This window comes from Ambystoma mexicanum, chromosome 9 (assembly GCF_040938575.1).
Source record: "Ambystoma mexicanum isolate Mex_15411 chromosome 9, UKY_AmexF1_1, whole genome shotgun sequence".
In the NCBI taxonomy this organism is placed as follows: domain Eukaryota; kingdom Metazoa; phylum Chordata; class Amphibia; order Caudata; family Ambystomatidae; genus Ambystoma; species Ambystoma mexicanum.
Window position 1 is genome coordinate 1,547,127,455 of NC_090931.1, and position 27,470 is coordinate 1,547,154,924.

Here is a 27,470-nt window from a genome sequence, read left to right on the forward strand (position 1 = left end):
TGGCCGAGCCCTTTCATGCAGGTGATCCAGAGTGGAAGTGACCCCAACACTTTCTTATATGACCCATGTAGCGTGCGTGCATGCCCTTTTGGCGGTCAGGGCTGCCGGCAAGTATAGTTTGCAGTGGCATTCCCAGTGAGGTCAGATGGCCTTGGTACAGCCACGATCCCCTGCATCCTCTCATTGGAGAATGACCTCCGTAGGGAGTAATACGCCACATTAGCCGTGGTCTTGAATGCTGACCAGTCTGAACACCAGTTGTTCTTACAGCCATGGGAAGTTGGGTGAAGACCCAAATGCTAAGTGCGTCTGACAACTGTGATGAATCCTGCAGAGTCATCACTAAACCCCAGCCTAAAGTCTCCTCCCATGTGGCCAGAGAAAGGGGGTGGTAACATGAGGGAGGATCACATGCTAGGAGAAGGCTGTCTGGGAGAAGTGATGACTCCTGTAGGAGAGACGTGGTATCCAGCTTCCTCTGAAGATGAGATGTCCCTAATCCCCAAAGACATAAAGGCGTGTCTCTACTAAGAAACTACTCATAGACCTTGCCTTGAAAAGTCATCTAATCAGAAAAAGATGTGTACTTTGAGGGTTCAGGAATTTTAAAAAAAGCATCGTTTAACTGTCATGATTATATCTTAAATAGAGGTCTAAACCCCAAAGTTAAAACACAAACCTTTTTCACAAAATTCCCTAACTCTCACAATTCTCATTTCACCCAGCAATCCAAATTAATTAAACATCAAAACCCCAAAATCAATATGGATTTCAGGATCCATAATGCTCTTGGTACTGGGACGAGGAAGAGGGGCCCAGGGTTAGTGAGGATCAACAATGCCATTAACCAGAATGTGCAGTCTAGTTGTTATAGACCAAAACACCTGATCGGCACATTTAAATTCAGGAATGAGTTGCATATGAAGAGAGATGCTGAAGGAGTGGCAGAGGCAGACCAGAGTGCTGAGTCCGCAGCAGGAGTTGAAGGGAGAACACCAGCTGATGCCGACGCGAGATATGCAGGCCTGCCACATGGCAGAGTAAGCACAGCGGGAAGCAGTGTTGGGAAGAGAGACCTAGCTGAGAGGGAGATGCGCTCCCAAGTCGACGTGCAGATCTCTGGTGTTCAGGAAGCAGCTGAAGGGTCAACAGAGCTGGCAGAGCTCCAGGAAGCAACTGTGCCGGCTGCTGAAGACACGCGAGTGCTGACAGGAGACAGGAGACCTACCACAGCATCAGCAAGGGGAACAGAGACACCCGAGAAGACCGGTGAGTGTGCCTAAGGCTAAAGGTGACCCCAGGGTGCTCCGGGCAGGACGTTTTACAGAAACCCATAATTTTGAATATCGAACGAATAAAGCAGTACAAAGGCAACAAGAGGGCAACTCCCATTTTGTGGGACTCCAAGAGGCTGCTGTTAGGAAAGACTTCTCTTCACTGCACCTTTCCTTCCATCTTTATGGAACCCCCAAACTTTTTGCTTTTATTTTTGAATCTGACCTGTACTTTTCACACTGCAGTCAAGCTTTCTACTGCACTCCGCTGGGCCTTTGCTCAGATGTTATGGGGAAACTGAGAAGTCCTTCAGGCTGCCAGTACTGGGAAACCTTGTTTCCCTTAGTCGTGTTACTATGTTACTGCTTTTGGCTACTTTTGTATCACTTGTGGTAACTTTTCATCATTGTGCATAGCAGCTTACACTGCAGTGCAATGGGGTGCATTTTGTTTTGCCCTAGACTAACACTGAGAGGATTTTTGGTTACTCTAGGTGTGCTAAAAGGATGTGCTGGTGGCACCAGCACTTTTCCCCACTTTTTTTTTCCTTTCGTTTTAGCATGACTGTGTTTACCGCGTTTGTCTACTAACTGTGGCTACTGGTCAAACATGGCCGTGCCATGAGATTTTTAGCCTGTTCTTTTGCCATCTTGTCCTTTAGCCTTCTTCGTTGCTTGAGAGGCCAGGAAAATCCTTATAAGCACTTCCATTGCCCGGGAAAGCAGGAGATTTTGGCGGGCAACTGCAGGGCTGTGTGTGTTTGCTGGCAGGATGTGGGCTGGGTCTCTATGACTCCAATCCACAAACTGGTTTCAGTGTGTCTGAATGTTCCCGCCAGTGGTCCTGATTGGACTACTGCTGGGGTGTGTGTGTGTGGGCTAGTCCTGCTATTGGCTAGTGGGAGTTTCAGCTATTTCCTGGCTTTTAGGATAAGAGGACTCCTGCACCCATTCTTCAGAGATCCTGGAGAAACCTGAAGGAGCCAAGTATCCGGTCCAGCTGTGAGACCCGCGAGGAAACCTGAGACCTGGCTGAAGGAGGCCTGAAAAACCAACTTCTGCTGCTGTCCTGGAGGAGCCCTGCCTTGCTCTTGATTTAAAGTAGTTCTGTGAAGGAGCTATGACCCTTGGAGTGGAGGGACCACCAATTACAGATGTCTGCTCGGTGCCCTGCCAGAGGAAGCCTTCGGAAGTGCCCTGGAACCGTCCTGTGGCTGACCAGCTTTGTTTTTGGGCTACCGTGCTGCCGGCGTCACCATACCGAGTTTCAGCCTGAAACTTGGGGGATCCTCAGCTGGCCATACGAGGCAACCCTCTGCCGAATATCAGCACCCTAGCATTGAGCGGACCCGAGATAGGAGAGAAAGTCAACCCAAGGCTGCTGAGTCCTTTTGCGTTGCCCTGCTGTGGTGACCACCGTCCGAAATAGCTTACTTGACCCGAGTCCTGTCCTGCGAGGGTTGCTGCATCGAGTTTTTCTGCATTCTTCGACCGAGAGTCTTTGCAACAGTAAAAGACACCAACCGGAGATCAGCTCGAACCTACAAGCCCTGTGGTTTGAGGACTGCAACTTTCAGTGGGTAAAGCAACGTCAAACCCTCTTCCTTTGTTCTGCCAAGTCTGGGGAAGAATCGGAGTACGGGGAGTAAGTTACAGAGTTTCTAACCCACCCCTATACTCCCATTATAAGTCAATGGGCTTATAATAAACCTTATTTATAACAATATTGGCTTTGCCATTGCTTGCTTGAGCAAGACATCTGACTGTTGGGGTTACTTTTGGGCATTAGTCTAACTTGAACCCTAACCCTAAGAACCCTTCACTGAACCCCAGAGACCCTACATGCATTTGTTCCTGCCTTCTAACTTCTGCGGAACTTTAACCTGAACTATTGGGCAAGCAATGGCTGCGTACTCTCAAAGTGGGAAAAAAAACACAGAACAGCTTATCATGCCATGTTCTTTCTCAAGAGGGGCGCCTGCTACCTTTTTGTATTTTTGCAAGGAACTTGATCACCCTAAACTACCTTGGGGGAACCCAGACGTGGAACCCTTGCTCACTGTTCTTAGAGAGGCACAGCTCCACCTCACTGATGAGGCCCAACTAGGCTGAAACATGTGTATGGGGTTGCTGTTGGTAATCTTGTTGAAAGGAGGTTTGCTTGGCATTTCGGTGCTGGACTGCCCTTGTGGGCGGGACAGAGACTGATATGCAAATGGATATTCCTCCTTTGTGAAAAGTACAGTGAGCAAAAAGTGATGGCTGCAGACTCTCAAGTGGGTAAAAACCATTGAACAGGTTATCATGCCATGTTCTTTCTAGAGAGGGGCGCCTGCTACCTTTTTGTATTTTTGCAAGGAACTTGATCACCCTAAACTACCTTGGGGGAACCCAGACGTGGAACCCTTGCTCACTGTTCTTAGAGAGGCACAGCTCCACCTCACTGATGAGGCCCAACTAGGCTGAAACATGTGTATGGGGTTGCTGTTGGTAATCTTGTTGAAAGGAGGTTTGCTTGGCATTTCGGTGCTGGACTGCCCTTGTGGGCGGGACAGAGACTGATATGCAAATGGATATTCCTCCTTTGTGAAAAGTACAGTGAGCAAAAAGCGATGGCTGCGGACTCTGAAAGTGGGTAAAAACCACTGAACAGGTTATCATGCCATGTTCTTTCTAGAGAGGGGCGCCTGCTACCTTTTTGTACCGTAGGCAACTTAGGACTGGACAATTTTAGTTAGGGATCATCTCTGTGGACCATAAGTGCACATTACTACTCTAACCTTTCCTTTGCAGGAGTTTCTGATATGTATTATTCCCTATAACTAAGTGAATGTATATACGTATTTAGTTTGATAGTGTTGTTTGATAAGTCTACCTGCTAGTAGTAATTTTTCTATAGTGTGTTTTGGCCATGAATAAATAACTGTATTTGGATCCATCCGGTCTAAGTGTAATTTGTGATTCCCATTGTGTGACCTCATTGTGGACTCTTTACAAGCTCATCACCTCTGAAGAACTTAGCCTAGACCGCCTGTCACTTCTACCTAAACTGGTTTGGCTACAGTTTCCCAGAGTTGTTCCTGTCAGAATATAGGTTGGCCTTCTATACATCTGTCCACCAGGCCAGGGTATAGAAAATCAGTCCTAACAGCTGCCAAGGAAGAATACTAAGGCAACTAGGGGGCGCAACTGCCCTTCTTTGGGATACCAAGTAGGGGAAACCTGTAACCCGCATTGACAACAGCCAAGAGGCTGAAAAGGAGTAGTACATAGGCGACAGGGGCACCACTCCCCTTTTATGGGACACCAATTGGGGGAGACCTGTAACCCACATTGGCAAGTCGAGAGACTATAAACGGAAGCAGCCATTGTTTAACCCTCCTCACATAGGACACTGGTGTGGAGAATCTTAGAACAGATATTGCCACTAAGAACAATTGTAGTTGTTGGAGTTTTACATCCTGGTAGGCGAGTAAACCAGGAATGGGATCAATAGTAGTTTTTGAAAAAACAATTTTTATTGTTTTCTTTTTTTTTAAACCACTGCAATTTACAGACATTGCAGCACCAATCACATCAAAGTACATTCCAATTCATGTCCGTCTGTTCCCCCCCATAATCCTCCTTGCCCCGGCCTATATTGCACCTAATAGTTCTTACTCCTCCTCCGTTTGTTCCTCCTCCACCCCCCGGTATTTGTGCCCTCTAGCACAGGGGTATTCTCCGGGTCCTTAGTGCCCTGTGCTGAAGTGGCTAAATCCGCAATCAGCTGTCTCCAGGCATCCACCCCCTTCTTCTTGTTCTGTGTCCCGACCTATTGCTTCTTTCCACACCACTGTTTCTGCATTTGCCTATTCTATCAGGTCCCTCCATCACACCTGTACCATAGGCCTAGTCTGTGCTTTACATCCCATCAGTATCCTTCGTTTCACCAGTATATATGCCAGGTCCTTCAGCTTACTCACGTGTCTAGCCCTTTTAGGCCGTGCAAATCCTCCTAGCAGACAAGCCAGAGGGTATCCGACATCCAGGGTAACATCCGCCTTAGCTAACGCTTGGGCTACTTCTTCCCAGAATCTGCCAATCTCTGTGCAGGCCCAAAACATATGACCCAGATCTGCATTGACCTCCCCGCACTTCAGGCATGATTGCGCTACTGCTAGGCTGAACTTTGCTATTCTGTTCGGGGTTAGATATGCCCTGTGGGTCACATACAGTTGAAAGTGTTGAAGTCGTGCGTTCCTTTACACCTTTTTGTGGTATGCCATTGCTCTGATCCAAATAGCGTCTTACATGGGTGCTCGTAAATCTGCCTCCCAGTTCATCTTTGTCTGTCCTAACTCTCTTCCCACTTTGGACATCAGTAGCTCATATATCCGCAAGATTTTCTGTCCCCCTTCTGACACATCATAAAGTGTCTCTATCATCTCGTCTGGCTGTAGGGGTGTTTTGCTCTACGGCCATCTGCAAGTAAGGTACCTCTGGAGGCTGGAGTCTGTGAGGTGCTGCCCCCGGTGTACCCCCGTGGCATCCGACAAGTCCTCAAATTCCCTGGGCAACCCCTCCTTTATGACATCTTCCACCGTCGCTACCCCCATGGGTTCCCAGTACTTCCTTACATTTAGCCTCACTTGTTCATCTACTCCTTCTAACGCAACCAGTGGGATCTGCAGGGAATATGGTCTTGTGTACCCCATCAGTTGACATGTTCTGCGCCACATAACACATCCCAATCGCAGCAGCCAAGGCGAGCGAATTGTACGAGGGTCGGTTATCCATATTACTTCGTTCAGGAAGAACAGAGTATTCACTGTTCGCAATAGACGTTTCAGCTGTTTGTTCCTCCGACAGCCAGCTCGTTACAAATTGTAACTGGCTCACAACTAAATATGCTTAAAAATTGGGCAATTGTATCCCCCCTCTCTCATATAGATTCTGGAGTATCCACAATTCCACCCTGCACCTTGAATTATGCCACAGGAAGCTCCTGCATGTACCATGCAGTTTCTTAAAAAACGATTTCGGTATTGCGAACGGGATATTTGCAAAATAATGCAGAAGCCTCGGTAGGCACCACCATCTTTAGCAATGTTGCGCACCCTATTATGGACAACGACCGTCTGGCCAAAAAGACATGGAGTTTTCGATTCTGTTCACAGCTTCAACCGTGTTCTGTATGTGCTCTGTCTTAGGATCATGATAGATGTCCACCCCCAGGTACCGAAATGTGTGTGTCACCCATTTGATTGGTAGCACTGGTAGAGTACGCACAGTCTTCCCAACGTATCCTCCCAGAGGAAACAGACTCGACTTCTGTGGGTTGATTGTTATGGCCAATAAGGCAGTGTATCGTTCCATCACGTCTAGAATATATTGCAAGTTCGTCTCGGGATGTCGTAAGTACAGGAGCATGTCACCTGCGTACAATGAAATCAAATGCCTCCCACCCGGAGTGCCTATGCCTGCCTCCCCATAGTCTTCTCGCAAGTAGGCTGCTAGTGGCTCCACCGCTAGGATAAAGAGCATCAGGGATCGCGCGCATCCTTGCCTCGTGCCCTTACTTAACTGCCATTGTTCTGAGATAACCATGCCCATCTTGACCCTAGCTATCGGTTCCGTATACAGCAATCTCACCCACTTGATGTACGTGGGCCCAATGCCAAACCTCTCCAGCACTGATATCAGCCAGGGCCATCTGACTGAGTCAAACGCCTTGACTGCATCCAGTGATGCTACTACAAACTGCTGTGTATCTCCCCGCATGCAGTTTATTACATGGTGCAATCTTCTCAGGTTGTTGGTAATATTCCTATGTGGAACGTATCCTGTCTGGTCCGGATGTTTAAGCTTGGCTATAACTGGTTTGAGTCTTTGTGCATTACTGGAGGGGCCTATACGAGCCGCAGTCTGAATCCGGCTTATTGGGCTTAAGGAGGGGGACAATAATCGATTCCATCAAGGATGCAGGCAATCTGCCCGTGTCCAGTGCTTCATTGAGCATTGCTAGCAGTGGAGGTAGGAGTTCCGTTTTGTATTCTTTATAGAATTCACTGGGAAGTCCTTCCACTCCCGGGGCTTTGCCAGTTCGCAGTTTTTTGATCACATATTCTAGTTCTTCTATCGTGATGGGGACCTCAAGCTTATCCCTCTCCTCCCTATTTAGCTTGGGTAGGTTAATCTCTGTCAGTGCTTCCTGTACTTCCGATCTATCGCACTCTGAGGTCTCGTCGTACAGTTGCTTATAGTAATCATAAAAACATTTGTTCACCCCCTCCTGCGTCTCATTCAACTCCCTGTCTGTGCTCACAATCACTCCAACGGTTTCTCGTTTACTCTCTCTTTTATAAAGCCAGGCTAACAATCGCCCCGGTTTGTCTCCTTCTGCATGTTGCCTCTTCAACATATTTCCTGTAGCTTAGGTTGCTCAACCTGTCCCAGTGTTGTTGACGGCCTTGTAGTAGGGGGGGTCACGTCCTGTGCCTCCTCCAGGGACCCCCTCCTATCTGTGTCATGGCTTCCAATCTCCCTCCTGTTTTATGTAAATCCCGTACTATAACGACCTGCATCCCTTTTAACTTTGACATTGCTGCCCCTCTTACCACCACTTTAAAGGCCACCCATAGTGTACCTGCTGAGTTCACACTGCCTGTGTTATATTCAAAATAGTCTCTCACCTCCTCCCTTAGGTGTTCATGGAACCCTGTATCTCGGAGTGCCTCGACCATCAGTCTCCATGTTGGAATCCTGGCCTGGGGTGGCAACTGGGGGGGAATAGGGGGCGGAGGGGGGATTTGCCACCTTACTGCCAGAGGGGCATGGTCTGAGAGGACCCTTGCTTTATGTTCAGCCCTTATGAATTCTCCCAGATTCTCCTCCCCTACAAACATGTAATCTAGCCTCGTGTGGAGGTTCGTAGGAGCATTGTAGTGGGAGTATACTCTACTCTGCAGGTACAGTGTCCTCCATACATCCGCCAACTTGTATGTGTCTAACAACATGTTTAAAGCTTTCGCTGGAGCGGTTGGGTGTGTGAATTTATCATCTGATCTGTCCAACACTGGGTCCAACGTGCAATTAAAATCCCCCATATCAATGCACAATCTCTGTGCGGGCCTATCTTGGAATATAAGGATCTAAAGTAGGCTGCTGTGTCATGATTTGGGGCATACGTATTAACAACACATATTTCCTTGTTCTCCACCATTCCCCGCACTACTACCATCCTCCCGTCTGTGTCCAGAAAGGACTGAAGGATCTTAAATGGAACCGTTGGTGCCACCCATGTCAAGACCCCTCTAGCATATGCTGAATATGTCGAGCCTAAGGTCAACCCTCCCCATTTCCTTGCCAAGGTATCTTGTCTTTCTTTAGTCAGGTGTGTTTCTTGCAGGAGGGCTATATCTATTTTCTGGCGTCTTAAATACGTCATTACCCGGTTCCTTTTAATATAGCTATTCAAGCCTCTAACGTTCCAGGTCACTATTCTAAGTTCCCCCATCTTTCGTCTTGGTTCTCATGTCCGCATCCACCTTGTCATGTACATTATCCCGTCTCTGTGCATAACTGTAGGCCAACTCCCCGATAACTACCCCAACTCCCTTCCCTCCCCCTTTCCTAACACTCCCCAACTTTTGCCCAGCTCCCAATCTGAAGCTCAGACATCCCCGCATCCCACTCCTATCGCTGCTCAAATGCTGGTCTTCAGAGTGCAGCAGGAGAATACCGTACTACTAGTATCCACACCTATCTAAACTATTGTGGGATGTAGTGTGATTCCTTGGCACCTTTCCTCTCTGGGAGGTGCTGGCGGTTCCTGCATTTAGCATATATATTGTCAAGCCATTTGTCTTCCCCTCTATATCACTCCCCCGGTAAATTTTAAATTAGCAACTATGCATCTGAAGTATACATTGGCCCTCATTACGACCCTGGCGGTAAGTGAAAAACGATGCCGGTAAAGGATTACCGGCATCGCTTACCGCTAGGTCCGATTATGACCCGAGAAAGTGCTATCAGCGGCACCGTAATCAGCGGTGCCGCTAACAGCGCCAAGGGCGCGGGCACGCGACCTCCCATGCCATAAATACCGGCATGGCGCAAAGTGGGGAAGATCACGAGTCAAGCGGACATGCTCTTAACGCCCTTGCGAAGGCCGTAAAGTACCTTACCACCATGGTGCTAATACCGCCACGCCATCGCGGACCAACCGTAAACGCCCATGTGCAGTGTTCCAAAGTGACACAGGTGCACACAATCGGCACAGGTGGAGGCAATACAGACTGGCCAAGCACAAAAGGAGCACACCCCACCCCTTCCCACACCCAGTCACACTCCACAATGATTCCAATAGGACTAGCAATGTTGGGGCTGGAGGACCTGATTGCAATGGAAGTGCTACAACAACAACAGGCAGCACAGAGGAGACGCAGGTGGAGAAGGAGGGCAAGGCAGGGCCAGCATGCCCCACCAGCACAGCAAGTGGCACCACGCAGGCAGCCCCCAATCCCACGCATCAGAGCCAGTCCATTCAACGTCACCGCTGAGCAGATCCACACCCTGTACCGTTTGAACTGGGACACCATCACCAACATCGTTGACATGATACATGACGACATCGTCAGCATGATTGAAACACGCACCGCCACCCTCCACCCCCCTACTGAAGGTAGTGTCCGTGCTCCACTTCCTGGCCACAGGCACCTACCAGCACACAGTGGGGCACTTGCATGGCATTTCACAACCATTATTCTCACGTACGCTGAGCCAAGTGCTTGATGCCCTCCTCAAGCACACAGACAACCACATTACCTTACCACGGTCTGCCCAGGAGATCTCAAACTCCAAAGTGGGTTTCCATGCACTGGCCGGCATACCTGGTTGCATTGGTGCCATCGACTGCACCCATGTGGAATTGGTGGTCCCACATGCCACTGAGGTAGTGTACCGCAACCATAAGCTATACCACTCAATCAACGTGCAAATGGTATGTGACTCGAACAGGATCATCACACATTGTTGTGCCCGATTCCCCGGATCAACCCATGATTCAATGGTCCTGCGGAACTCCACAATACCACGCTACATGGAGCGACATGCAGGGCAGAGATCCTGGCTACTCGGTGAGTCTCATGTCATGGCCATGGAAATGTTAAGTGGGTAGGTGATTGAGGACCCGATGCATCATACTTTACCTGGCTGACATGGGGGGGGATGCATACTTTACCTGGCTGACATGGGGGGGGGAGAGATGCATACTTTACCTGGCTGACATGGGGGGGGGGGAGAGATGCATACTTTACCTGGCTGACATGGGGGGGGGGAGAGATGCATACTTTACCTGGCTGACATGGGGGGGGGGAGATGCATACTTTACCTGGCTGACATGGGGGGAGGGAGAGATGCATACTCCACCTGGCTGCGAGTGCCAGAGGTTATGGAGCAAGCTCATGCCCCAAAGCAGCCCAGACTTGAGCTGACACCTGACCACATAATGCTAGATGTAAGCAGCCCTACCATGTGAATGAAGCTTTGTCCCAACCATTCCACAGCCATCTGCATGTGCACTGTACCAAATCAGAACGCATCCAATTCAACGAAATGCTGCTACATGCAATGACTTCAGCCAATACACAGTACCAAACACCATCAACAGAAGGGCCAGTCCCCCATTACTGCGCACAAAGGAGTCACATGACGGTCATAAACATCAATACACCACTACACCGATACAGAGGCCCAACTAAAATGCATAACACCATTTGTAGTGCTCAGTGAGATCATCATGAGGCTGACAGCAATGGTGCCAGGATGAAAGCATTAATATCACTGGACATCTGCCAGATCACCAAAACAACTGCTGTGGACTAACACAGTGCATGGGCACTCACAAGGTATTGGACCCCCCTGCGTACACTAGTTGATGGCATGCAAAACAGTCCATAAGAGGAATACACCTATAGCTGTCACATCGTGTGACTCCATTTGCGCATGGAAATGGGGTTCAAAGTAAGAGATGAATGCATGCCATGGTGTCACGTCATGATTTGAAATCTGATGTCACAACTAACACATACATTGTTGCCCACATACAGGTGATGCAGGCTATCCCTTGAAGAGGTGGCTCCTTACCCCAGTCCGGAACCCACAGAACCGGCACGAGGAGGACTATAATCGTGCACATACACAAACCCGTGTGGTGATTGAGCAGATATTTGGCCTCTTGAAGGCACGGTTTCGGTGCCTCAGCAGGTCTGGTGGGGCACTCCTGTACTGCCATGAGAAGGTGGCAAAGATCGTCATGGCATGTGTAATGCTACACAATATGTGCATCAGATGGAATGTGCCTCTGCCCCCTGACGCTGAACTGCAACCACCTGACGAACAGGATGAGGAGGGTGGGGATGGGGCAGCACCTCAGGGAGGAAGCGATGCACAGGAGGGACGTGCCATTCGTCAGACTCTGATTAACCAATGCTTCTAGCACACATGGACGGGGGGGTCACATGGAGATGGCACTTGGGGCACTGGGTGTGTCTGGGACATGAACACTGTGGACTGTTCACCAATAAAGCACATGTACGCAATGAGCAATGTCCACACATGTGATTTGCGCATAACCGAAAAGTGTATTTAAATGGTGAATTTAAGTGAACACACCCACTCCCCCTCCCCCCTCAACTCCCCAACACACCCACTCCCCCCTCCCCACTCAACTCCCCAACACACCCACTCCCCCCACCCCCCTCAACTCCCCAACACACCCACTCCCCCATCAACTCCCCAACACACCCACTCCCCCCTCCCCCCTCAAATCCCCATAACATGGTGTGGATGTCTGTGCTCAAGTGCATCATGTGGGATCGTTCCACAGGGCGGCCTCTGTTGGCACTCCCGGCACCTGGTGCACCCCTGTCTGTACGCCGCAGGTTCCTGGACGATCTACGGACGGGGCTGGTTCGGCTAGAGCTGGCAGCCGAGGAGGAACTGGCCTGCTCACAAGGACGCATGTCCCTCATAGTTTGCACAAGCTCCGAAAGTATGTGCCGCACCGCAGACAGTTCAGCACAAATATCCTTGGAGGTCGACTCCATGGCAGCCTTCAGAGTTTCTGCGCATTCCCGCATTTCCCCCCTTGCGCTGGCGCATTCTGCGACATGCTGTGTCGAGAGGGAGGACAGCTGTTGTTGCCGCGTGATGATTTCATGCATCGACTCCTGGGTTTTCTGGCCTGTGGATGATGCTACTGGCGTGGCCATTGTGCTACTCCCCTCCTGCACATCTGACACTGGGCATGGAGTGGCGGGCCAAGAGTTATCAGGGGATTGCCCCTGTATGCCATTGTCGTGCTGGTTGCATGGGGACAGGTAGGGCGAATGAAGGGGGGCAGTGGAGGGACCCACGACAACATCAACATCCCCTTCATCATTGTCTGAGCTAGCTGCGGTGGCGGCCGTCTCGCCAATCGTGCTGCTTCCTGCAGACCCAGTGCCTTCAGTAGACACCACTGGGTGGATGGCTGTCGTTGGTGGTGCCGTAGTGCTTGGCTTGCTGCACATCAGTGCCGTGGCCTGTGATGTGCTTGTGGATTTTGGCTGCTGTGGGGGTTTGCTCTTCACACCAGAGGTGGAGGGACGGTGTTTTGGGTCTTCGGGCCTGGGCTTCTTGGCAGGTGTACTGCCAGTGTCTTCTTCGGCACTGTCCGAATGTGAGTCTGTGGTGGACCAAAGGATGGAAAGGGTTAGTGATGGGTCTGCGGACATTGAGCAGGCATTGTGATGGCTGCATTCATTTTGATTACTAGATGGTGCACATTGGAGGCAGTGACATACAGGTTGTCTCCCTCTTAGGTGGTAGAAGCATGGAGGCATGTGGGTGGCTACAGAAAGGGTGTGCATACTGCATGTGTACAAGGTGGAGGTCAACACTGCCTGTAGGCAGTCTTCTGCGAATGTGTCATGTTGACCCTGTTAGGCATCATTGCACTTCCCAAAAACCTGGACTTCAGTGAGTTTGGCATGGCTGGATTTAAGGCACCTACCTGCGTCGCCTGATGTTGGGGCTCCTCTCTCCATATATCTGACCCCCTCTATGCTCTCTGTGCCTATGGTTGCGGCACATATCTCCTCCCACGGCTGCAGTTTGATGGGCGACTCAGCTCCTCCGCCAGTCGCCATGCCCAGATTTCTATTAGCTGACAGTATACTCCTGACGCGGAGTCGTAGGTCGTCCCACCTTTTTCTACACTGTCTTGCATTGCGGGGTGTTGTGCCGACTGCACTGACCCTCTGGGCTACCATTTCCCATATGGCCTTCTTTCGTATAATGGCCGGTCTGGTCATCTCTGTTGAGAAGACTACATTGGCATGCTCTTGTAGGGTTTCTGCCAACATATTTAGCTCCTTCCTAGAAAAGCACTCCTGCCGCAGCCGATCTCTGTTTTTTTTTCAGAACTTTAGGCATTCTGATGGTTAATGGGTGTAGGAGAAGGTTTGTGGAGGTTGTGGGGGTCAGGTGTCCACTGGTTGAAGAGGATGGCAATGAATTGTGTTTTTAAAGATGGCCGCCGTGCTCTTTCCCATTCCTGTGCGGTGACGCAACTTCCGGATCCGCTTATTAGCGGTCACCACTAATTGCAATTCCCGCTATTAGCGGTGACCGCTAATATCGATAGCTAGGGTGGCGGAGGTGCTATTTGCACGGCATACGATGCCGGTAAGTGGCCTTTTAAGGCCTTTAGCGGCATGGCGGTGATTACATTACCGGCATGGCGCAATGCTCGTACCCGAGAAGTCGCAATGTGCCGCTTTTAGCGGTATGTGGCCAGCACGGACACGTTAATTACGCTATGCCGGTAATGACCGTTACTTACCGCCAGGGTCGTAATGAGGGCCATTGTCTCTATAATACAGGTTACTTGTTATTCCTGCCTCCCGCCTGGTCCTCTTTCTCTGCCGGCACATTCACTGTGTCCATCCATTTGTTCGCCTCTTCCGGAATCTCGAAGAAGACAGCTCGATCATTATATAACACCTTTGGTTTCGCACGGATTAAAACAGCATGCATTTAAAATTGGCTGCACGTAACCTCCTCTTGACTGCCACATAGTTCATCCGTTGTTTTTGAACAAGGAAAATATAATCCGGGTATACTGTGATGGTCGCTGATGCTCTGCTGATCGTACCTCCTTTGTGAAAATGTTCAAGGATCTTCGCTCTGTCTTTGTAGTTTAGAATCTTGGCTATTATTGGGCGTGGTGGGGCTCCAGGCAGTGGCTTCCTCGTTAGGACCCTATGTGCCCTCTCCACTGTGAAACCTTGGGTAAGTGTTCCCGCTCCTATGAAAACATGTTGCAGCAACATGTTTTCATGGAATTCCGTCGGGTTTGGACCCTCTTCTCTTTCTGGAAGCCTAAGGATTCTCACATTATTTCTCCTTGCATGTCCTTCAGCTTCCTCTGCCCTGCTTTCAAGATTCCGCACTTGTTGCTGCAGTATGGATACTTCGAGGGGATTGGGTCCTCCGACGTATTCCATATCTATGACAGTAATCACCACAGCTGTGCTGCTTCGGAAACTTTTTCGGCGTCTGCGTCCTGCGTCGATGACGTCGATGCGCCGCCGTCGAGGACCTCGTCCGACGTCATCCGATGTGATAAGTAGGACGCACGACGCCAGTAGCCTCAGTTCCGTTTTTTCCGCGAACGTGTTGCTTCGTGTTTCTCGGTTCTAGCCTCGACTCTTTGGAGTTCTGTTCTTTCTGGTTCTTCGAGCCTGTTCGTTTGTGAATATTCCTTCGCAGCGATGTCTTCCACTTCGTCTTCAACCCCGCGTCCGGGCTTACGCGAACGTAAGAAGAAATTGTCGGTAGGTCGGGTGTCCAAGCCCCGGATGTCGAAGTCGGCGGGGCTTTCGACGGATGATTCGAGGGGTGACTCTCCGCGTCATCGTCGGAAGTCTCGTCGGTCTTCTTCTAGGAGTCGGTCTCGCCACTCCTCTGCCTCTTCGAGGCGTTCTCGGAAGCGCCGTCACCGGTCGCCTTCCAGGTCCTCTTCTGAGGACTCTGCCCGGCACGTCGGTTATCCCACCAGCCGTGCGACGCCGGAGGAATGGGCTTCCTTCGGGAAGAAAATGTTGGCGATTCTTGAGTCGCAGGGTACTCAACCGTCCGCGCCCCCGAGTGGGGTCGGCCGTGTGAGGTCGAGAGACGCCGCTCGCAAGAGTGGTCGGCACGAGTCACGGGAGAGGTCCCGTTCGGACAAGGAGGCTCGTTCTCGCCGTACCCGTTCCAGGTCCCGGTCCTCGACGCGATCGAGACCGTGTGCACCTGTGATGTCTTCGAGGAAGACATCGACGTCTGAGGCGTCGAGGGCGTCGACAGGCTTTCTCGAAGCTCCGGCTCCGAGGAAGTCGTCGAAGCCGTCGACGTTCAGGTCGTCGAGGGACACGCTCGGGGCTCCGGCTTCGAGGGCTGTGTCGACGCCGCCGATATTGGAGGCGCTGCATCTGACGTCGACGCCGATTTCCTCGACGTCGACGCCGATCCTCTCGGCGCCGTTGCCGGTTTTCTCGACGGCGGCGCCGATTCGCTCGACGCCATCGACGCCTTTCGTGTCGGAGGTGCCCCGTGTCTCGGGTGTACCCCCTAGGAAGGCTCTGGCTAAGAGCAGGCACTCTCAGGTGCCTTTCCACCACTTGGATTATATTTCGGAGGCGGATGAGGATTCGGTTGGCCTGGTTCCTGATCAGGTGCCGGATGACATTGTCTCGGGCCATAGTCAATTTGACGATTTGAGGCAGTCGCTGCATGATGCTAGTGGTCTGGACACCTCTCCGGAGGTGGAATTTGGTCGGCCTGAGCCTGGCTCCCATGCCGATTCCTCATACCGGCGCCTTATGGCTAGGGTGTCTGAGTATCTGGGATGGTCTGCTCCCCCAGGGGAGTTTGTGCAGGATGATCTGACGGACATCCTTGATGTTGGTCCCCCAACTGACCCGGTACTGCCATTCCATATGGCTTTACAGCGTAGGGTGGCGGCGGCTTGGACTGCTCCGGAGAGTCTCCCGGCAGTGGGCAGATCCTTGTCGCGGAAATACCGTCCAGCCAGTGGCGACCCCTGCTACTTGACCAGGCACCCCACTCCGGAAAGTTTGGTGGTGCAGGCGGCCACGGCCCCGGCAAAGCAGGCGTCGTACCCTACCATCCCTCCTGATAGGGACGACAAACGTTTTGATGGCTGGGCGAAGAAGGTGTTTTCTTCTGGTGGTATGGCGCTTCAGGCGGCCAACTCCATTTGTGCCTTGTCACGTTTCACGCACACTCTGTGGAACTGTGTTGCGTTGGCGGCTGAACATATTCCCGAAGGGGACGAACGGGATGGTTTCCTTGCTTTGGTCCAGGATGGTAAGGATGCCATGTGTGAGTCCGTTCAGTCGGGTTTGGACTTAGCTGAATGCGTCAGTAGGTCCATGGCGGCGAGCACCGTGATGCGCAGGTTTGCGTGGTTGCGGAAGTCGGGGTTTGCTCCTGATGTGCAGTCCCGGCTCCTCAACATGCCCTTTGATGGTGAACATCTTTTTGGCAGCAAGGCTGACGAGAGCCTTGAGAGGTTGCAGACCTCAAAAGCTGCAGCGAAGTCGTTGGGCGCTGCAGTTCGCCAACCTCCGCCTTTTCGTCCTAGGGGACAGCAGTGGAGGGGTGGCTCCTTTCGCTATTACTCGTCCTTTGGTAGAGCGAGAGGAGCTGGCAGTCAAAGGGGCCAACGCAGGGGTACCAGAGGTGGACGACAAGGTACCCGTGGTGCCAAGGCCGCTCGGGCAGTTGCCTCTTTGCCCTCAGGTAACGCCGCAGCCGCTCCTGCTCAGTCATGAGGCCATGTCCCATGGTTCGCCGGTTGGGGGAAGGCTGGCGCAGCATCTTGTAGAGTGGCGTGCCATTACTTCAGATGTGTGGGTTCTGGAGATCATAACCCACGGCTACTGTCTTCCCTTTCGGCACAGGCCTCGCGACAATCCACCGGGGAACCTCTCTTTGAAGTGTCCGGATCCGCTCCTTGCGCAGGAAATTCAAGCCCTGCTGGAGAAAGGCGCCATAGAACTGGTGCCTGTAGCGGAGAGGAACAAGGGATGGTATTCCCCTTATTTTTTGATTTCCAAGAAAGACGGGGGATTGAGACCCATCATGGACTTGCGCGGTTTGAACAAACTCCTCAGGAAGGACAAGTTCAAGATGGTTACTCTCTCTCAAGTCCTCCAGGCCCTTCAGCTTCAGGACTGGTTGGTGTCACTCGACCTCAAGGATGCTTACTTCCATGTGCCGATCCATCCCAAGCACAAGAAGTACCTGAGGTTCGCGGTTGGCGACTCGCACTTTCAGTTTCGGGTCCTGCCGTTCGGTTTGACCTCCGCCCCGAGGGTTTTCACCAAGCTCATGGTGGTGGTGGCAGCGCATCTCCGGCAAGGGGGGATTCACGTCTACCCCTACCTGGACGATTGGTTGATCAGGGGGAGCTCTCCCGAGCAGGTCCTGGATCATCTGTCCGTCGCCTGCCACTCCCTTCACAGGCTGGGCTTCTCCCTCAATTTAAAGAAGTCCCATTTGACGCCAACGCAGAGGCTCCAGTACATAGGAGCAGTGCTCGACACTTCCCTGGGGCAGTGTTTTCCTCCCCAGGTGAGGGCTCTTCACATTCAGCAGATGGTGCGCAAGTTTCAGCATGCCCAGTCGCTCCCAGCGTTCGAGTTCTTGAGGTTGCTCGGCCTCATGGCATCCTGCATTCTTCTGGTGCCAGAGGCTCGCCTGCGAATGAGATCTTTGCAGTGGGCACTCAAGATGCAATGGTCGCAGTCCTCCGGCAGGATGTCGGACCCGATTCAGGTGCCGCCCTCGGTCGCCCGGGACCTTCTGTGGTGGGCCGTCGAAGGCAACTTGATGAAGGGGGCTCCGTTTTGGCTTCCCTGGCCGGAGGTGACGATCGTGTCGGATGCATCCCTCACGGGATGGGGAGCTCATGCCGACGGGCTGACAGTCAGCGGTCGTTGGTCTCCGTCGGAGTCCAGACTCCATATCAATCTGTTGGAGCTGAGGGCCGTCAGGCTAGCCCTGAGGGCTTTTCTGCCGACTGTGCGAGGAAAGAATGTCCTGATCCTGACGGACAACACAGTGGCCATGCACTACCTCAACAAAAAGGGGGGGGCAGGGTCACTTCCTCTGTGCAGGGAGGCGATGCAGCTCGAGTTCTGGGCCATCCAGCAGGAAGTTTCGATCTCGGCAGTTCATCTGGCCGGAGTCGAGAACGTGACGGCGGACGCTCTGAGCAGGCAGAGCACGATCTCTCACGAGTGGGAGTTGGCTCAGGAGATTCTCCTGGAGATCTTCGCCCTTTGGGGGACCCCTCAAGTGGATCTCTTTGCCTCCAGTGTCAACCGGAAGTGCGAAAGGTTTTGCTCGCGGGAATTTCCTCCAAAAGGAGCCTTAGGAGACGCGTTCGTGGTGGAGTGGTCGTTCCCGCTGCTGTACGCGTTTCCTCCAGTCCCCGTCATCCCGCAAGTGCTGCGGAGGTTACGGAAGTTCGGTTCCCGGATGATCCTCATTGCTCCGGCATGGGCTCGGAGGACGTGGTACCCGGACCTTCTCGACTTGTCCATCTGCCCTCCACGTCGTCTTCCCTACCGAGACGATCTGCTCTCACGGGAGGGGGGTCAGGTTCTCCATCCAGAGGTCGGATCCCTCAACCTTCACGCTTGGCTTCTGAAAGGTTGAGGTATAAGGATTGGGACCTCCCTGAAGACGTGATGGAGGTGTTGCTTTCGGCCCGAAGGCCCGCAACTAAGTCTCTGTACCGTTGCCGTTGGCGTAAGTTCTGCGACTGGTGCAGAGTTCAGAATGTGGATCCTTTTGCATGTGACATCCCCATGGTTCTGTCCTTTTTGCTTTCTTTGGCCCACAGGGGCTTGCAAGTGGGTACCGTTAAGGGTTACCTGGCGGCGCTGTCCATCTTTAAGCGCTCATCTGAAGAATGTTCTTACTTTAAAATCCCTTTAATTTCACAGTTTCTGAAAGGGCTCACTAATGTGTTCCCTCCGTCGCCTTTCCTGGTGCCCGGTTGGGATTTGAACCTTGTTCTTAGGTTTCTTATGGGTGCTCCGTTTGAGCCGTTACATTCTTGCCCTTTGAGGCTGTTGACTTTGAAAACTGTGTTTTTAGTTGCGGTTACTTCCGCTCGCAGAGTGAGTGAGTTACAGGCACTTTCTGTTAAGCCACCCTTCACTGTATTTCACAAGGACAGGGTTGTCCTTCGAGTTCGTCCTTCTTTTCTTCCAAAGGTAGTGACGGAATTTCATTTGGCCCAGAAGATTGTTCTTCCGGCATTCTATCCTCCTCCGCATCCTGGTAAGGAAGAGGAGAGGCTCCATAGGCTTGATCCTAGGAGAGCTTTGAGCTTTTATGTTTCTCGCATGTCCCGGGTCAGAGTGGACGATCAACTCTTTATTGGTTACGCTGGTAAGCGCTTGGGGCAAGCTGTGACGAAACAGACTTTGTCCCGCTGGATTATTTTGGCCATCTCGGAGTGTTACCGCTTGGCGGGCAAGGACCCTCCGGCTGGCTTGCGGGCCCATTCTACCAGGGGCTTGGCTGCATCTACTGCCCTGCAGAGGGGTGTTCCTATTCGCAACATCTGTGATGCTGCCACCTGGGCTTCAGTGCATACATTTGTGCGGCATTATTCCCTCGATTCCATCAGTGGGCAGGATCTGGCCTTTGGCAAGGCGGTCCTTTGCTCTGCTATTTGATTGGCTATTCTAAATTTTGTTTCTAAATTCTTTCCCTCCTCCTTGATTTGGTACTGCTTTGGGAGTCTGTCATAGATATGGAATACGTCGGAGGACCCAATCCCCTCGAAGAACAAGTTACTTTCTTACCTGGTAACGTTCTTTCGATGGGATGGTCCGACGACGTATTCCATATCGCTCCCGCCCTGCCTTCCCCGCTGCAGAATTTCTGTTGCGTTTGCAGCTTACGTTCCGCAAGGCTTTGTGTCGGACTGGCAGTTGACTATTGTCACACGTTCTGGGGGAAAAAACTACAACTGAGGCTACTGGCGTCGTGCGTCCTACTTATCACATCGGATGACGTCGGACGTCGGAGGAGGTCCTCGACGGCGGCGCATCGACGTCATCGACGCAGGACGCAGACGCCGAAAAAGTTTCCGAAGCAGCACAGCTGTGGTGATTACTGTCATAGATATGGAATACGTCGTCGGACCATCCCATCGAAAGAACGTTACCAGGTAAGAAAGTAACTTGTTCTTCCTGGGCATTTTCCTTGCAACTGCTCATGTTCACTTGCACCTCCTTTTCTAAAGCCCCAGTGCATTCTGCTAACGCCCTGACATCCTGCCTCAAAAGGTTCACAACAATGCAGATTGCGTCTATTTTAAATTCCAGTGTCGCTTTCTATTGATATGATTGGTTATTTATAACGCGCTTAATACCCAGAAGTTTATAAGCGCGGACCTGGGGATCGAACCTGTGTTGCTCTGTGTAGTCTTGCTTCCAAGGCGAGCATGTTGCCCCTGAGCTATCCTCCCAATTCCGCTATGGCCTCAAGTATCTGTTGATCACTTCTTCCTGGTGCCCCATTGCCATCACACTACCTGGTGTTTGTGCAGATTTGGCAAATGTATCTATTGAGGACTGTTTCCTTTTGCTCTTGTTGGGCTTGGATGCCATTGTCCTGCAAGCCTGCTGCGCGGTGTCTTCTTCTGTCGAGTCCGACTCAGTGCTAATCTTTGTCCGTGTTGGTCCTGCCTTTGGTTTGCTCTATTTACTTTGCCCTTCCCATGACTGGGTTGACCTCCTTCCCACAAAGGCTTTTGGTCGTGACGGAGCCCCCTGTTCCTTGGCACGCTCCCCACGCTCTATCCGTGTTGGGGTCTCCGGTGCTGCTCACAATGTCATCGCCCCCGGTGCTTCCTCTGCGTCTACGCACCCTTCTATAGGTGTATGTAGCAACATCCCCTTTTCCTCCTGGTGTCCTCACCAAGTTCTAATCGTATTTGGGGTCCTCCTGCCTGCTTATATTGTCAGCGCCCCGATGTTTCTTCCATGACTGCGATTACTACTATGGGCGTACTCTGATGTCTGGTGGCAGTGATCATGTCCTGTCAGTCCGCCAGTATTCCCTTTGTCACTCCTCACCCAGCATTTCCCGTCAGACTCTTCCTGGATTTTGCTACCAGTTCCTCCCTGTCCCGGGGAATACTTCTAGACTGTGTCCCCCAATTCCCGCGGTTAATACCTTGTGATCGGGTCCGAACAGGTGTGTTTATATCCCCCTTCTTGTCCAGAGTTACCTTTTTGTGAGTGAGATTCACCGCCACTAACAAGTGCTTGCCCCCGCTCTTGTCCTCATGTCCTCTGCACTGTCTAGGTCTTCCTCCCTCAGTCATCCATCACAGCTTTGCTCACCTTTGGCTAGGTGTTGTGAGCCTTCTTCTGGTTCCAGAAGACTAGTAATTACAAAATCCCTTCTGCTGCCCCATGCCCAGGGCGGTGTACCAACAAGGCTTGATGTCCGAGAACCGAGGCTGCAATACACTGCCCTGCCGACTTTCCAGTGATTTGGATATTTGGCCTCTGTTTTGTGCCAGCTTATACCGACCGAGATCCCTTGCTCTTCCTCTGCAGTGGACTGCACCTTTCTTCTTCATGAAGTCCTGTCTTCCCAACTGCTGGCTCTGCGAGGTCAGTGTTTGGAATTAGCCCGTTCTTGTACTCGTAGGGCCTCATCACAAGTTGGGCTGTAACCCTTAAATGCAGTTGTAACAGTATTACCGCTGCATTTAAGGGCTGGCCCTATCACGAGTTGGGCACTAAATCGGCTGTTTTACCTCCAGCTTTTTTCTGGAGGTGAAAATCCCTGCTTTCAGCGGTATTACAGCCGGCTGTATTAGCCTGCAGTATTAGCACCAAAAATTCCCCATTGGATCCAATGGACCCAATCAGGAATGGGGATTTATCGTTAAGGCCCAACCCGTGATCCGGTGGTAATATCACAGGGCCGGTCGGTGCTAGGGTTATTACAGTCGGCGGTATTACAGCCAGGAATACAGCCCAACTCGTGATGAGGCCCTTAGTGTCTGGGCCTTGTCATCTGCTGAGGCTGGGACACCATGCAAGCACAAGCTTACATCCGCAGCTCTCGTCAGTCACAGTGCCGCCCTGAGTCCGCTCGAGCTGGGCATTACTGTAAATGTAAGTATTTTTGGGCTGCATGCGTGGGCCGCTGTATCCAAGCTTCCCCTGCGATCAGCTGACGTTCAGTGCTTTTTCTTCCTTGTGTCCCTCTCCTGTCCACAGTTGCCTGGTATTGTATGTGTATACTTCTGCTTTGTTTCGGCAGGAATGGTCCGTTACTCCTCTCGGGAAGCTCAGCCCGTGTTCCACTTGTACTGGCCTTGGTCTCACCTACACAGTATTTCTTCTGATCCCTCTGTGTATCACTGAGGCTGTGTACAGTCTTTTCTTCATACGCCTTTCTGATATGCCTTCCCCAGCCTGCTTAACACAATGTTATACCATTTCTTGGATGTGCTGAAATGCCGGTGCCCGTGAATTTCGCAACAAATGCATCTTCTGGGATTTGCAACCCGGCGTTGCTTCAGGGCTTCCTCTCTCACTCCTTTATGTCATTTCACATGGGGGCTCGTTGACCCGCGGCGCCTGGAGCTCTGGCTCAAGCTGCTCCTGCCCATCGGATTCTGTCCTCCTTCTCCCTCTTATCTCCCAGTCCGCCCTTCAGTCTCTGTGGGGGCCTCGTCCTCACTATGCCGCCATGCAGATCCGCCTCCAGCCCCCTTAGAGGCACTCGTTTCTAGCCGGCTGGGCTCCGATCTCCGCTCATCTGTGCCACGTCACCCGTTCTTCCTTTCGTGTGCTTACAATGGCACGTTTGATAATGCTTTTGTTATGATCTGGCCGCCATCTTGTATTATTTTTGGATGAGACACTTTGTTCCTTCTCTGGCTCACATCTCACAGGCTGCACGGCAAATCACTGCGAAATAGTGCACACAGTGGTACTTATACCTTTGCCTTCCTGCATAGCCAATATAATACACAGGGTCTTTTCCTGATCACTGTATTCTTCCAGGATCTTTGAGGATCAGCAGGAGCGCCCGGAATCACGTCCTATCTCATGGCTCTTAAGCCACGACCCCAGGGATCAATCGTAGTTATTCCAGGCAGGCGAGTGGACCAGGAAAGAAGAGGTTGTTCTGAAGCAGTATGATTGTGGCGAAGAGGTGTAATAAAAATAACGTATTAACACTATTTTATATGAAGAACAAGGGTGGCATTACCAGAAGTAGTTGCTGTGCTCTCCTGACAAAAGTATTCCATTTGAAGAAGAAATGTGATATGCTGACAATTTCTTTACATCCTGTAAAAACCAATTACCTTAAATTATGAACTTGTGTTTTGAGAGAGAGACATTTTTGCTTTACCAAGAAGTATATTGGGAAAGAGTCCACTTACTTTGATTTGTAGAACAAGTGTTTATGAAGGATGCATTTACTTTAACAAGTGGAAAGTCACATTTGAAGGAAAGGATCTTCTGTGTTGAATTAGAAGATCTCCAAAGGCATTCCTGCCTTGATCCTGGGGAAGGGAATCCAACCAGTACCCAGTCAATTTACCAAAAATAATTCAGAGTGGTCCCATAATACCGGAAAACACTGAAAATAACAAATACATATATAAAGGTGGGGGGTTAAGGGATTAAAATGAGTCAGGATGGGGTTGGGGTGGTGTTATAAGGGTAGAAAATCAGGGGGCTGTGTGGGGGGAGGGGCAAATGTACAAAATCTAAGAAAATAGGTGTTTTTTCGGTATTTTGCTCACTATGAAATGTGCCACTCTGAATTTTCCATCGGTAAAATCAGATATAACCATCCAACCCTGGTCACAAGGAGTGCTTTCAAGAACATATAAGTTAGAACTTTTATTCTGTCGTATTGAATCGAAGACAGCCAAATATTCCTTATGTTATTTTGTTGTATGTATTAGTGTGAGGGTCAGAGACCTTGGGACACTAGATCATTTTTCTTTAGTTTAGTTTGCTGGGTAGTGACATCCTCATTAGGATAGGGAAAGATAGGTGTTTTATCTCACCCCTGCAAGGGTGAATTGCAAACATTGGCAAAACTTTACCTTTGTGTCTGTCTTGCATTTTTGACCTCTCACCCAACAGATTTATATTCATGTCCTGCCAGTGGAAATTATAGATATTTACTTTATATGACAGGTGGCACGATGACCAATCCTGAAGAGTCATTCAGCATAAAGACAGAGGAAAATCTCCACTTAATCCAACCTCCGAGTACAGAAGAGAGAGAGAGAAAGGAAGATGGTCTCAGCTCAGGTGAATGCGAAGGTACATTATCTATACTACTGACTTGCAAAAGAAATTACAAGTACCCCCCTTCCTCACTCCAGTCCCCAAAGGAGGATCACATGAATTTGAAGAGTGTTACTCACTGGGACATTCGTTCTTTATATGAGACACTCAACTATTCTATTTAGACAGGAATGTTTAAAACACTATTAACTAAACTACCAAGGATTATACCTGTAAAATTTGCAATTTAAATATGTGAGTGCTTTTAGAGGATGATATTGGTTTAAATGTTTCTTTTTAGTTGGTTAAAACACGCAATTCTTAATTTCTGACACTTGTTCTTCATGATTTATTTGAGTAAAGATGAAGACCCAGCTTCTATTATCGTTGGTCCTTGTGCTGAGGAAGCAGGAGGAAGGGCCTTGAATCCAGAGTCGGGTGAGTTAACAATGAACCTTTGAAATTCTTTGTGAGAAGGGGACTTTCATTTACACAAAGTTTAATCTGATCCTGAATGGATGACTTGCTGGTCTCGCTGGGTTGATACTTTCATATCTCCATGGTCTGAGGACTTCTGCTGTGTTTATTCCTCCTCTTGGGGTTGGTCATTTCTCCTCTCACCGTGGTAGAGGTGCTTTTGGTGTGCTGCGTCTCCTATGTTAGACTGGTGGTGGTCTCTTTTCTAACCTTGGTACAGGCACTCCTGATTGGTTGCATGTCTTGGGTTTGGCAGGTGGTCCTTTCTCCTCTCACTGTGGTAGAGGTGCTTTTGGTGTGCTGCATATCCTTTTAGACTGTTGGTGGTCTCTTTTCTTACCGTGGTACAGGCAATCCTGATTGGTTGCATGTCTTGGGTTCGACAGGTGGTCATTTCTCCTCTCACCGTGGTAGAGGTGCTTTCGGTGTGCTGCATTTCCGTATGTTAGACTGGTGGTGGTCTCTTTTCTTACCATGGTACAGGCACTCCTGATTGGTTGCATGTCTTGGGTTTGGCAGGTGGTCATTTCTCTTCTCACCGTGGAAGAGGTGCTTTCGGTGTGCTGCATTTCCTATGTTAGAATGGTGGTGGTCTCTTTTCTAACCTTGGTACAGGCACTCCTGATTGGTTGCATGTCTTGGGTTTGGCAGGTGGTCATTTCTCCTCTCACCGTGGTAGAGGTGCTTTCGGTTTGCTGCATTTCCTATGTTAGACTGGTGGTGGTCTCTTTTCTTACCATGGTACAGGCACTCCTGATTGGTTGCATGTCTTGGGTTCGACAGGTGGTCATTTCTCCTCTCACCGTGGTAGAGGTGCTTTCGGTGTGCTGCATTTCCTATGTTAGACTGGTGGTGGTCTCTTTTCTTACCATGGTACAGGCACTCCTGATTGGTTGCATGTCTTGGGTTTGGCAGGTGGTCATTTCTCTTCTCACCGTGGAAGAGGTGCTTTCGGTGTGCTGCATTTCCTATGTTAGAATGGTGGTGGTCTCTTTTCTTACCATGGTACAGGCACTCCTGATTGGTTGCATGTCTTGGGTTCGACAGGTGGTCATTTCTCCTCTCACCGTGGTAGAGGTGCTTTCGGTGTGCTGCATTTCCTATGTTAGACTGGTGGTGGTCTCTTTTCTTACCATGGTACAGGCACTCCTGATTGGTTGCATGTCTTGGGTTTGGCAGGTGGTCATTTCTCTTCTCACCGTGGAAGAGGTGCTTTCGGTGTACTGCATTTCCTATGTTAGACTGGTGGTGGTCTCTTTTCTAACCTTGGTACAGGCACTCCTGATTGGTTGCATGTCTTGGGTTTGGCAGGTGGTCATTTCTCCTCTCACCATGGTAGAGGTGCTTTTGGTGTGCTGCATTTCCTATGTTAGACTGGCGCGGGTCTCTTTTCTTACCATGGTACAGGCAACCTGATTGGTTGCATGTCTTGGGTTTGGCTGGTGGTCATTTCTCTTCTCCCCGTGGTAGAGGTGCTTTCTGTTTGCTGCATTTCCTATGTTGGACTGGTGGTGGTCTCTTTTCTTACCTTGGTGCAGGGACTCCTGATTGGTTGCATGTCTTGGGTTTGGCAGGTGGTCATTTCTCCTCTCACCGTGGTATCGGTGCTTTGGTTTGGTGCATTTCCTATGTTAGACTGGTGGTGGTCTCTTTTCTTACCATGGTACAGGCACTTCTGATTGGTTGCATGTCTTGGGTTTGGCAGGTGATCATTTCTCCTCTCACCGTGGTAGAGGTGCTTTCGGTGTGCTGCATTTCCTATGTTAGACTGGTGGTGGTCTCTTTGCTTACCTTGGTACAGGCACTCCTGATTGCTTGCATGTCTTGGGTTTGGCAGGTGGTCATTTCTCCTCTCACCGTGGTAGAGGTGCTTGCGGTGCTTTCGGTGTGCTGCGTCTCCTATGTTAGACTGGTGGTGGTCTCTTTGCTTACCTTGGTACAGGCACTCCTGATTGGTTGCATGTCTTGGGTTTGGCAGGTGGTCCTTTCTCCTCTCACTGTGGTAGAGGTGCTTTTGGTGTGCTGCATTTCCTATGTTGGACTGGTGGTGGTCTCTTTTCTTACCATGGAACAGGCACTCCTGATTGGTTGCATGTCTTGGGTTTGGCAGGTGGTCATTTCTCTTCTCACCGTGGTAGAGGTGCTTTGGTGTGCTGCATTTCCTATGTTGGACTGGTGGTGGTCTCTTTTCTTACCTTGGTACAGGCACTCCTCATTGGCTGCAAGTCTTGGGTTTGGCAGGTGGTCATTTCTCTTCTCACCGTGGTAGAGGTGCTTTCGGTGTGCTGCATTTCCTATGTTAGACTGGTGGTGGTCTCTTTCTTAC

General features: G+C 50.7%; 1 protein-coding gene across 1 annotated transcript in view; it reads left to right on the top strand.

Moving 5' to 3' along the window:
- LOC138489499 (zinc finger protein 271-like) overlaps positions 1-27,470 on the top strand; it is a 521,160-nt gene that overhangs the window by 82,864 nt on the left and 410,826 nt on the right. The window contains exons 4-5 of the mRNA XM_069617242.1: positions 24,575-24,703; positions 25,031-25,105. Coding sequence (XP_069473343.1) covers positions 24,575-24,703; positions 25,031-25,105 — 204 coding nt within the window. The remainder of the gene's footprint in view (positions 1-24,574; positions 24,704-25,030; positions 25,106-27,470) is intronic.